This window comes from Euprymna scolopes, chromosome 29 (assembly GCF_053919585.1).
Source record: "Euprymna scolopes isolate OS-2025 chromosome 29, ASM5391958v1, whole genome shotgun sequence".
Classification (NCBI taxonomy): Eukaryota; Metazoa; Mollusca; class Cephalopoda; order Sepiida; family Sepiolidae; genus Euprymna; species Euprymna scolopes.
In genome coordinates this window covers 15,516,422-15,529,694 of record NC_136510.1, presented here as the reverse complement: position 1 = coordinate 15,529,694, position 13,273 = coordinate 15,516,422, and the positions used below count along the sequence as shown (strand labels likewise).

The 13,273-nt window shown below is 32.1% G+C and overlaps 1 protein-coding gene across 1 annotated transcript in view; it reads left to right on the top strand.

Annotated features, from left to right (window-relative positions):
* The window catches only part of LOC145252500 (low-density lipoprotein receptor-related protein 4-like), a 265,250-nt gene that overhangs the window by 139,198 nt on the left and 112,779 nt on the right, over positions 1–13,273 (top strand). Inside the window, exons 3-8 of the mRNA XM_080111996.1 lie at positions 4,435–4,551; positions 4,945–5,058; positions 8,009–8,125; positions 9,122–9,247; positions 10,601–10,720; positions 12,596–12,712. Coding sequence (XP_079968122.1) covers positions 4,435–4,551; positions 4,945–5,058; positions 8,009–8,125; positions 9,122–9,247; positions 10,601–10,720; positions 12,596–12,712 — 711 coding nt within the window. The remainder of the gene's footprint in view (positions 1–4,434; positions 4,552–4,944; positions 5,059–8,008; positions 8,126–9,121; positions 9,248–10,600; positions 10,721–12,595; positions 12,713–13,273) is intronic.

The following is a 13,273-nucleotide window of genomic DNA, read 5'->3' as shown; positions in this document are numbered from 1 at the left end:
GATTTTTCCTTGGCTAAAACCCAAATATAAAGTTCCGCATGGGTTCGAATACCCTATATATTAAGTTTTTTGTCTGTGGACCAAAAACTGCCAGGAATTCGGTAGGCAAAAATTTTAAACAAATATATATACATAAATATATATAGAAAGAGGTTTTTACGCAAATATTACGCAAGTATAAATCGTGTAGAATATCTTCATGAATATAATTACACGTAATAGTTAACTGAAGATGATCATCCCATAAGAATACCGAAAAAAACTAATAGGGAATTAATTAAAACTAGCGGGAACTGTGGAAATTCCGCAGGGGACTCATTCATCTGTAATATATTGATGTTGGCATTCTGTAGATGTTCAGTGTAAATAGAGACGCGCTGATATTATTATAGCTTTTTTGTTAAAACTGCAAAAGTATTTATCTAAGCTAGCACGAACGCCCGGCAAAGCCCGGTCGTAAAGTATGCTTAAATATTTTAATTCTTACAGATTTCGTATATATTATTATAGAGTTGATGTTCTATCGATTTTTATATATTATAAAGTTGCGATTTCAAAAATAAAAAAATATATCCAAATGACTTGAGTGCATTAGCTTGAATCGAAACCGAAATAAAAATATATATATATATATATATATATATATATATATATATATATATATATATATATATATATATATATATATAATGAATAAAAATAAAATAAAAATACCAGCGATGGTTGACGTTATGTTGTTTTGAAAAAAAGAAAAAGAAATTCATTCGGTTTTTCTTTTTTTCAAAACATAACTTGAGTTCCTTCAGCCATAACCGAAACCAAAGCTTATGAAGAATTCTTGATAAGATTATTTATATAGAAAAAATAGATTACTGGAGTGCCATCAGCTATAATCGAAATCGAACCCAATTCTTATGAAGAATTCTTGGTAAAATTATTTATGACAAGAAATGGAAGTACATAACAATTAAACGACCCGGATGTAAGCGTGACACACAAAAGAACACACATGCTATCGTATTAATAGATGAATGTTTAAAAGAATATGTAAATTAGCCAGATATTTTGCAGATGAATGCAATTCCACGACCCATATATAAAAAAGTTGTATTTTTTTTTTTTTTTTTTTAATTTTAATAAAAAAAAAAGGTTTTTAATATGAATAAAAAAAAAATTATAGGAGTATAGAATTGGTTTTCTAATATTTTCAAATTAATATTGAGTGTTTTTTAAATATTGGTTTGTTTACATAATCCGAGAGGTTTAATTAAATTGAACCCTATTTTATTCTTTTTGCATCCCAAACAAGACGTATTGTCACATGGATGTAAGGGGCCACTATTTGGAATCATACCTATTGGGGGGGTGGGGGTTGTAGAGACTTGAGTAACGAGATATCTGTTCATATGGCCTTTAAACTTTTGCAGGTTGGTAGTCAGGGAAGCAGGAAATTCAAGTCTGATAGTCCGTAAGAAGAAACTAGAGTAGAAAGCTTTCCGGCATCTAGGGATCTCAACAGTAAAGGGGTGTGATTTTGCTGCTTGTCAAGTTAGTCAGGAATATGTATGTCGAGATGGCACAAGTGTTATGCGTTCAGTGGAGCACATTCCACTTGTAAATCAGGTAGAGGGATGCAACATTGCAGCGATGGGTCAAGAGTTGGAGTTTGGCCAGTAGTGTGGGACTTATTAGATTGAAGATTCTTTGTAGTCTGTCAAAAGACAGACTAGTAGTAGATGCATCAACCCAGATGTGGCAGTAATACTCCATGCATGGGCGAATGTAGAGATACAGGATACTCTTGGCTGTGAGTAATTTTCTAGTATAGTAGAGGAAGTCTACCTTCTTTGCAGCAGCTTTCGCATGGAAAATAAATTTTCAGTTCGTGATAGTTGCTTATAGATCACGGTCCCTTATGTGAAGAAGCACTTTATCTCTATTCTTGTCATTCAGTTTTAAACTTAGACGGCGTCAATTGTAACTTAAGACGAATTATCAAATCGTTCACCATCTCTCTTTAGGGTTTATCTCTGTTTTGAAAACTTTTGCGCAAACTTTCGGCATGTTTTCCTCCATGGCCAAATATTTATCGAAGGATTGCTACCTCATAAACATTTTTTTTTTATCCCCCACTTTCACAAATTATTTTCATGCTCTGCTTTTTATTGTTTCAGATTCTTTCAGATTTTCCCCTCGGGTCTCCCCTTCCTCTCTTTTCTATTAGCAATAACATTACTCTTTTCTGTGCTGCATCTAACACTCCAGACTCCCAAGACTGTGATACGGGTATCTAGAGCATCTTTCCATCCAGTTTTCTCACCTTTGATGTAAGGATTCTGGTTCTCTGACCTTGTCATACGGTTGGGTTGGGAATCTATTGAGTTTTTTAAATAGAAGCTCAGTCACGTCTTTGAAAACCTTATTTTGTATGGTTAATTTGAAAATTTAAAAAACAATATGTTGCGTGTGTGTGTGTGTGTGTGTGTATAAGAAAAAGTAGTTAATAAAACATGTTAAAAAAAACAAGCTCTATTTCCTATTTGGTTTTATCGAGCTTTTACATCTGGTTGAGATTACTTTATAAATATTAACTCTTCAATATTTATAATATACTTTAGTTTTGCCATCTTGGATTATTTTGGTAAACTTAACTGTAATACTTATATATATTACAATATAAAAATGCGAGCATGAAAAGTAATATGGTTAAGCTTAAACATGGAAAAGTAAAGGACTATTTGTTAAAACTGGAAAAGAAAAGGACGAGATATTCTAGTAAAAAAATATATATTTATAACTTAAAATATTGAAACATCAAGAATTGATTATATAATGTTATAAATTGAATTTTTAAAAAATTCTTAATGCTGCAATATTTTAAGTTATAAATTTATTATATTTTTTACCAGAATATCTTTTCTTTTCCAGTTTTAACAACTAGTCCTTTACCTTTCTATGTTTAAGCTTAACCATATTACTTTTCATGCTCGCATTTTTCTATTGTAATCCACGATTTGTCGCACATTGAAACAGTGGTCGTACATTCAAACAGCATGATCTAATTGTGGGTGTGTATAGGGGCCGATTCTTGGAATTTATTATTTCTCCTACTCATAAACAACCTCCCTGATAAAATTGTCTCCAAGAAGGGTATATTTGCTGGTGACACCATGCTCTATAACGAACACAAGAGGCAAATGAATGAACGTATCTTTAAGGCAATGACTGAAACCTTAGAGAATGACCTCCAGTCTTATAGTGGAATGGAGACGTAAATGGATGGTAACATTTAATGCTGTCAAGACTCGGTTTCTTTCGTTTAAAAATTACAAGAAACTTTCTCATTGCCATGACTAATACCTGGAAGCTCTTTGCTCAAACTCCTCAGCTTAACATTTATAGGCAACATGAATTGAAACAAATACATTGAAGACATTGCCAAGGTTGCTGCAAGGGTTTTCTCTACCGTGCTTGAAATCTACTCACAACTCAGAGTATCCTATATCTCTGCAAAGCAACCATTCATCCATGCATAGTATTGCTGCCACATCTAGGCTGGTGCATCTACCACTTGTCTTTCTGTTCTCAAACAGGATCCAAAAGAGTCTCTAGCCTAATAAGTCCTGCACTATTAACCAAACTCTGATCCCTGTCCCATCGCCACAATGTTGTGCCTATTTTGCGAGTATTTTAATGAAATGTTTTAACGAACTCCTAACACTCGTGCCCTCTCGATGTAAATACCCCCCGACTAACCTGACAAGCAGCAAAATCTCACCCCTACACTGTAGACATCTGTAGATGTCAGAAAACCTTTACTCCAATAGTTCTTCTCTCAATTCGCTAGATTCCGGAATTTCCTGCTCCCCTGACTGTACTGACCTGCAGAAGTTTAAATGTAATGTGACCAGACATCTCACTGCTCAACTCCCTACATAATGTCCCTATAAATATGGTCCCCAGTGGCACTGTGACTTATTTGGGATGAATTAGAGTAAAAATAAAATATACTCATTTTCAAAAAGATATTGTACACCTTTTAGAAATTGACTTTTAAACTATTGAGGCCTGGCCAATATTATATGGTAAAAGATCAAGTGTTGTACGCAGTAAAAAAAATCTTTTCAAATTAATCATAAATAAAATGTACGATTTCTACAAACAGTGAACCTAACCATGGTTGACATGCTGTAAAACCCAACAACAATGTCCAGTCTGATTTAAAAAAAAATTAAAACAGATTTTTTTCACATGTGCTTTATTTTTTTTAATCACGGAAATTAAAGAAAATATTTTGAACCAAGTTTTAATGTTTGGTTAAAAATTAGAAAACCAATGTTTTTATGCATAAATTTTCAATAATAAAAAAATAATTGGATTATTTTGATTGAAAAGAAAAAGTGTAAAATAAATTGAAAATTGTTTTCTTTTCAGAGCATCCATCATGTTCAAGTTTGCAGTTTACTTGTTCCAATCACAAATGTATAAAGAAAGAATGGCAATGCGATGGCGACAACGATTGTGGAGATGACAGTGATGAACTCGACTGTAGTAAGTTATCTTAAATTTTCATTTTATTTTAATGTTTTTTATTATTTTAATGTGTTTATTTTAATGTGTTTTTTTATTATTTTAATGTGTTTTTTATTATTTTAATGTGTTTTTTTTATTATTTTGATGTTTTTTATTTTAATGTGTTTAATATTTTAATGAGTTTTTTATAATTTTAGTGTTTTATTTTAATAGTTTTATTATTTTAATGGAAGTTTTATTGAATTTTTGTGTTAATGTATTTTTCCTTTTTAATGGGGTTTTAGTTGCATCAAACTTTATATTTGTATAGTATATTGAAGACTTTTTTAAATTAAGATTTGTAATTTCTTTTTTTTTTTCTTTTTTTTTTTTCTTTTTTTTTTTTTCTTTTTTTTTTTTTCTTTTCCTTAGCCAAAAAGAATTGCACTGATGAGGAATTTAAGTGTGATGATGGCCGCTGTATTTTAGTCCAGTGGAAATGTGATGGAGAAGATGATTGTAAAGATGGCTCTGATGAGCAGTGTGGTAAGTCTTTCGAATATCTTTGGCAAAATATGGAATGTTTTTGTTGGTTTTTTTTTTTTTTTTTTTTTTTTTAATTAATATAATTATTTTTTGGTTTTTATTAACTTTTAAAATTTTTAATTATTTTTTTTTTCTCTCAACACTTCTGAACCTTTAAGAAAAAAAATTTACTTTTTTAAGAAATATTTTTATATTGTTTTACATATGTAAAACATCTAAACATTGGTATACTTGTGAAAAAGTTTAAGTGCATGGATTTAATCTAGATTATTTAATATATACTGTATTATCTGCCTTAGTGCTATACACAAACGAATGGGGTTCTTGTCTAGAATTCAACTTAATTAAAAAAGAAAAAAAATACACAAAAAATCTTTGTATGTACCCATCACTGAACAAAGATGTCATGTTCCAAAAATCATATAAAGTGATCAAGTAGATTTTTTTTTTTTCTTTTTCTAAAAAATCAAATTTTTAGGAGAAAGTAGGGATGGTGTGTCTCTGTCCACCATCTATATATATATATATATATATATATATATATATATATATATAAAAGCAAAGATGTATGTATGTATGTTCGCTTTTTATGTATGTCCGCAAAAGGCTTTTTTCACCGTGATTCTCAGTCGGTTCGTTCCTTAAAACTTTTTATATCGTGTCTAAATCATAACAACTACGACTTAACAACGGGGGTCCTGTGTGTATTTAATTTGCCCGACTTTTACCAGCTCGCCGCGTCTTCGAAAAGCGAATGATCTGGCTTGCAATGCAAAACTAGGTCAGACATCACACCACTTTCTCACACCTGTTTATTTCGCTTTATAAACCTTCACTTAATGCGTATATCAGTTCCTCTCCCCTCGTGGCTGAGATGGTTAGGTGTCTGGCTTTACTGCCCTTTCGTTTCCACCTTCGCGTCAAGGCTTCAGGGTTCAATCCTACCTTCCTACTAAAACTATTTTTTTTTTTTGTCTTTTACCTGCCCAACTTTTTTAACACGCACACCTCCAAACACCCGGGCAACGCCGGGTACCCCACCCCCTCCGCTAGTATTTGATAAAAGGAGGCAACTCCATTTGAACTGCCTAGACAAATAGATCAAAATGCTTATGAATGACTATTAATCGCTAAATGCTGTAAAAAAAAAAAAAAAATACCAAAACAATTGATGATTTTTGAAATATGACATTTTCGTTCCATGGTGAGTATGTACAGCATAAAGATTTTTCTGTATTTTTTTTTTTTTTTTTAATTAGGTTGAATTCTAGACAACAAGCAGGAATAGCTAGCATTATACAAACTAATTCTGCAATCTCCACAGATTATCCATACAGTGGTTCTTCACCTAGACAACTTGAATTTTGTCGGTTTAGTAACATATCACAGCATTTCATTTTCCCCTTTTATGTAGTTATTCCATCATGATGCATGTCAATCAAATAATGATAGCACAGATTCATCTGAGGTTTAACAATTTGGGAGTGGAAGTATTCTTCATAGTACACATAAAATTTCCAATCCCTCTATGGAGGCAGTGAGAAGTGTTCTTGTCCTGAATTTTTAAGTGATTAATGGGAATTTTTGTGCATTACAACATAACTCAATTTAAAACTTGCAAAATTTATCTCCCCTGTTTTTTGAGACTTTTTTTTCAAAATGTCGCTTAAAACAGTCACTCTTCAAATACTCATAAAATTTGATTTTTCTTATTTAAAAATAAAATTACTTAAGCAGTTTACATGATTTTTTTAAAATATATTTTCATTTCGTCATGAGTATGCATCAGGATAACAGAATGGACACCTCGTGAACATAAGAGACTGAAGAGAAGAACAAGATGGAGGGATGACCTAATTCAACACATGGGTCCCACATGGCAGCAGATAGCTCAGGACAGTTAGATGGCTAAAGTCCAGGGAGGGGTTCCTCATTGAGTGATAAAACCCTTGTTGATTGATTGATGTACATCATAAAGATATTTCTTCATTTTTGTTTTATTAATAATGAGGCAATTTTGGATGAGAACTGATCATTTTTCTAAATTCTTTTTCTCTTTTTTTAAAGGATTTTGTCAAAAAAAAGAAATGTAGGAAATATGCAATTTTAGTTTTGATGTTTGTAAATCTTTTCAAGTTTTCAGTACTGGTACAGTTTTTGAACCAAATAAGACTTTTTTGGACCTGTTTACATAAATAACCAAAATATGCAGAAATGCTTTTCCAATCAGAGTACAAGAAAAGCAGACAATTTAAATTATTAATTAAATCTTAAACTGGCGATTGTCCAAATTTTCTAGCAAAAAGATAAAAAGAGGTAAAAAATATAAGAGAAGTAAAGAAATAATTATTACCAAAGGCAACAAAAATAAGTTATGGTTAGGATAACAAAAAAAAAAAAAGAAGGTTTTTGTCTGTTATGATTCTGAGAAAGGGATATATATCATCTGAAGTAGGTGACTAGGCTTGCTTCAGTTTGAGTAATAAATCTCTTATGTCGCCCTATGGAAGATGTGTCATAGTCGAAGCGGGAATTCCTAGCGTGAAGCTTGGGTATCTTTCAACATCTCTCTCGAACGACTCTACCAGCCAATATTTATTGGCTTAACCAACCAATCACAATACTGCAAGAGGAATGAACTCTTATTCATTGCATCAGTCTTGTTCAAAATCTGGACCAGTACTGAGTGGGGGGGGGGGCAATTTAGGTTTCCCATAAAAAAAAAAAGTCATTTCATTAATTTTCATGCCAAAAAGAAATGATTTTTCTGTATAAAAAATATGGTGTTTTTTTTTTTGTTTTTTTTTTTTCTTGATTTAAATGTGGTTTTATTTTATTCTTTTTTTTCACCTAGGTTTAATTTTTGACGTTGGTTCATTATCATTTTGGCTTTTTCAAACTGTCATTTTTTGCATCGTTCAAAAGTTGGACTTATTAATTATTCTTGCAGAGCATGAATCATGCAGCCAAACAGATATTCGGTGCGGCGATGGAAAATGTGTTCCTAAGACTTGGATATGCGACAAAGAAGTTGATTGCTCCGATCAAATAGATGAAATTAATTGTGGTGAGTTTAGAGGATAAAAAATTTTTGAGATGAGGATTAAATGCAGCTTATCGTGGACAAAAACTGAAAAGGGAATTCTGTTTGAAGCTTTGATTGCTATAAAGAGCCCCTTTTACTTAAAAAAAAAAAAAATAAATAAAAATTGTTGTTATTGTGATTATTTTCTACTTAGTCACTTCATTACAAGCAAAATATAGCAAATTTAAAAGTTCAGTTGAAATATTTTTAGCATGTATTAAGATATGTGAGTATGAACAGTTAAGTGTTTTCTCCCACGAGTTGTTTAAGGTAGTGCTTATTTGAGTGTATGAAGTGTTCACTTTTGTCATATCTGTTGCAATGACCATTTATCGATGTAAGTTTGGAGTGAAAATTTGTTTTGTTTATGTCAATTCTAGTAGTTTAATGCCAAATTTTTAACTGCTTCTTTTTCAAGGACTTGATGAAGATATTTTTAACACTTCTCATTGGCTGAAAAATGTTTTTTTTTCTTCTATTTATTTTAATTTGGAGCTAAGTGTTATATTATGCTTCACACAGAAGAATGACAACATTTGGATTTATAAAAATATTGTGAATGTTTGTGTTGGTGAAATGGGAGAGAATGGTTGGGTTTGAGTGTTGGCTGACCGTGCACCCTGAAAATTAGTCTTTTTGTTTGCCAATCAAAAAACAACTGGCTTAAATTTAATTCAAGTCTTTATGTAGTTTGCTGTGACCTTTTTCATAATTGATTCTTCTCATACCTTTGATTGTGTTAAAAGTTCAATAACCAGGACAAGTCATTCTCATTGTTTTTTTTTTTGTTTTGTTTTTTTCTGATTCATTCTGGATTGTTGTCTGGGTATGCTTGACTTTGATTATCCAACATAAGGAGCTAATTTTATAGCAAAATGTGCAACTACTTTTTTTCTCATTGTGTTTGTATGAAAGCGCTGGTTTTGATAAGCATTTTGTATTTAAAATTTTTTTTTTTTTTTTTTTTTTTAATTCTAGATTTTAGAAAAATTACTTGCAAGCCTGATGAGATCTACTGCCCTGGTAGCCGGCGTTGTATTCAAGCTCGTCTTAAATGTGATGGACAGAATGACTGTGGAGATTGGGAAGATGAACTTGACTGCGGTAATTTCATTATTTTTAGTTCAGCTTTTACTTTCATTGTTGGAATTGTTATAAAATTAAAATAAAAATAAAATAAGCAATGATTCGTTTTTTTTTTTTGTTTTTTTTTGTTTTTTCTAAAGAATGAAATTAGTTTTTGTAAAGATTTGAACTTTACTGAAAAACCTGTGATAAAGTCAAATATGAATACAATTGAAAATTCAGGATTTTGATTGGATAAATAGGTCATGTGACCTTATTTGCATAGATAGATCACATGACTAAGTCAATGCTTAAAAAAATATATATTCAACCATTTATCCAATACGAATATCTCTAGATTCAACAGTCCTCTTTTGAAGCCTACCGTTAGATATGAAACGGAAACGGTTGATCTGAACAGAATATAAATGTGAAGGACATTATAATTTCAAAATTACAGTAGAACACCAGGATACGGCATTAAAAATTAGTAACAAAATACAGTATAGTATATAATACACATGTATATAATCAAATAACATAAATAACACCGTAAGAAGGAGGAAATACCATAACCAGGGGCCAGAAAATCATTGTATTCCACATTGTAACCTGAAAAAAAAAATTGTATCATAGGGCCATCGTATCCCAGGGTTCTAGTGTATTTTACAAGAATTAGAAAAAAAAAAATTGGTTTCATTTTTCAGATAAGGAAAGACAATTCAAGAAGTTCTTTTAAAAGTTAAAATTTTGTTAAAAAAAAGTTAAAAAAAACAAGTCATACACTTTACAATAATGACTGTTTAAAACTATAAATTTTAATGATTATTTTTAATTATGAAACTTTAATTTTCTAAAATAAAATGTTTAATTTTTAAATTACATATTTTTAAATAACTTCCATTAATTTCAGAAAAAGTACAAAAAATGCCTGTAATTTATTTGAAATTCTAATTATTTTCTAAAAGTTATAAAAATTTATTTCAATAAATGTTCAAATAATTAATGTATCTTTTTGTGCAGGTGTTGTTTATTTTGTTTGCTTTCTGCTAAAAAGTTATGCAGAACCATAACATTTTTGTGTCTCCCCTGTTCAGACGTCTCCAAAAAATTAAAAAAAATTGTCCTCAAAAACTAAAATGCACAAAAAGTGCCAATAAAATTATTTTTTTAAATCACAAATCAAATTTATTGGTAAAAAATAGCAAACTGCAACAAGCCATGTCAAAAGAGAAGACAGCTACAATCTGAATGTATGTCTAAGGCAGACATTTACCTGGATATGGTAGACCTCATCTAATTGTAATAACTTTGGTAATTAAAATAGAAAATGGTTTGTACTAAATTGACTATTTTTAATTTAGCACTGAATTTTCTTTATTTTTTTTATAGGGAATACCACCGTCTGTCGTCAAGGGGAATTCCGCTGTAAAAATGGAGCTTGTATTAATGGGACCTGGCGGTGTGATGGTGAATTTGATTGCCATGAGAAATCCGATGAGTTTGATTGTAGTGAGTACACGTGGAAGTCAAACCATTTTAAAATCCATTTTAAAACGCTGAAACACTACCATATATTTTAGATTTATGTTGCCATCTCAGTTATGGCATGCAAGCTGAGCAAATATGAAAAAGATACTAGCTTGTCTCAGCTATTCTTTCTTTCTCTGTTCATTTAGAGTTTGAGGGGGGATATTATTGCCACTCATACTTAGGGTTAGTGACAGTTAAACTATTTTATTTTATTTATTTTTTTTTTTAAGTTGCTGAAAAATGCTCATCTTCCTTTGCTTGTAAATCAATTAATCTTTTATAGTCACTGCATTATTTTGCTTTCAAGGATTCACGTTAGTCTCGATATAATTTTAGGGATGATCAGTTGTTTACCATGAAAAACTGTTTAGGGGATTTAAAAAAAAAACAACAGTATTTTACCTCGTACCCCCACCCCCACATCGGCAGTGTTGATCAAACGCCACCTCTCTTTAAAACTAAGAACGAAAATCTTCTGAATATTGGCTCAATAACCAGGACAAACCATTCTCATTTTTCGACACCAGGACAATGACTATAACAAATATTGGCTCAACTATTTCATTTAGTCTCATTTTAAAATATATAAAAGATTTAAACTATATATATATATATATATATATATATATATATATACAGGGTGGAACAATGAAATCGTCGCCCTAGAAAAGACGACATGATTCCATTTCTGTTTGATGAAAAACATTTTTTTTTTTTTTGTTTTTTTTTTTTTGTTGCAGATCATCTACTAGTTGGCCAGTTGTGCACAAATCCCAAGAGCAATAGGAGCCTTTTATCATGTCTGAAAGTGACACAATGTTCAACGAGCGAGAGAAGAGATGTGCAGTTGTACAACTCGTGCTCTCTACCGATCCAAGTTATGACAAGGGGACCATTGCCAGTACCCCCAAAATGCATTGCTGGATTGCCACAAAGAAGAGGGAAATAAAGTCTCCGGCCAATGGCTATGGTCTTTGGTGTGGTTTCAAGGGAATGCCACATCATGCCTTCGAAGTCTGCTTGAAAGTCAACACTAAAGTGTACCTGCATGTGCTGAAGAGTGGTGATCCTATGGTGCAATCAGGTGGCTGCTGGCAGACCCTGTGTGTGACAGCAGGACTCGGCGCTGGCCCACAAGTCCAAAAAGACCCAGGCTTGGCTTTAAGAGTGTTACGACCTTGTACCCCTCTCTCATTCGCTCCCTTCATCCCCCGACCTGAACCCGCTGGACTACTTTGTTTGGTCATATGTTGAGAACATCACCAACATGACCTTCCACAATGTCAAAGTCAGCCTGATCGCTGCCATTTGCCAAGCTCTCAACGTTTACGTTGATTGGTTGGTTGGTTGTTTTTGTTTTACGGCATATCAACCCTTTTCAGATTATTTAATGCTGAATCCAGTGATTTTTAAACAAAAAGTTTTTAATAAAATATATATATATATATATATTTTTTTTTTTTTTTCAAGTCGGTTTTTATTTAACCCAAAGTTAACAGATACTACCACTCCGGGTCAGAGTGGATATGGGAGCAATTAAAGGGTGGCTCCACACTCTCCAAAGCTGGGGCCTCACCACCGGATATAATTTAAGGTCATATCCAGGACCGATTGAGTAGATGTCAGCTCTATAAATAATCACGTTACCTGAATTGTTTTTTTTTTGTTTTTTTTTTCAATAAGTTTTAAAAATAAAGTTGTAGTGTTGTTTTCTTTAGGGCGATACTTTTATCATTCTACCCTGTATGTGTAATAAAATATCATTCTACCCTGTATGTGTAATAAAATATTTAAGCATGTCCTTTTCTTTCTCATCTGAAAACATTGAAAATATTTTCTAAACTTTCTTTAAAGCTCTCCCGAGTTGTAGTCCACAGAAATTCCAATGTGTCACTGGTCACTGTATCGAATCTTCGTGGCGTTGTGACGGACATGCCGATTGTGCGGATGGCAGTGACGAAGCAAACTGTGGTAAGTTTTTTGTTTGTTTTTACTTTGCGATCATTTCAACTTTGTTGGGAAGGGGGGGGCGGGTTAAACGCGAAATACAATTGCAAATTTCTTGGGACTTCTACCTTGTTATGTTGCCTATCTTCGTCAAATAGTCTGTGAAAAGGATGGAGTTGTGGACTGCACCCTTGAGAAAAACTTTGTGCAAATCTTCTACATCTTCAGTTCCTTGCAAATAATTATGTGTACAGTTCCCACACTGACATCAAACTGCACTTATTGTCCCTATAGACACACGACAGTCCTTATCAATGAAATTCTTTATTTGGCCAATGAACTCTGGTGTTCTAACTCCCTTACTCCTCCCATCTCTCAGACTCCTTGTCTTCCTTGAATCTCTTATTCCACTCAAAAACTAATTCTCAATTTAAGTAAGATGATCCAAAGGCAGTCTGAAGCATTCCATACGTTTCTGTGGCAATTTTTTCCAAGTTTAGAACAGAATTTTATTGCATATCGTTCTTCTAAAGTATCCTCAGGTCCAGATTGCATTTTTGAAATTCACCAGCTGTGACAATCAGG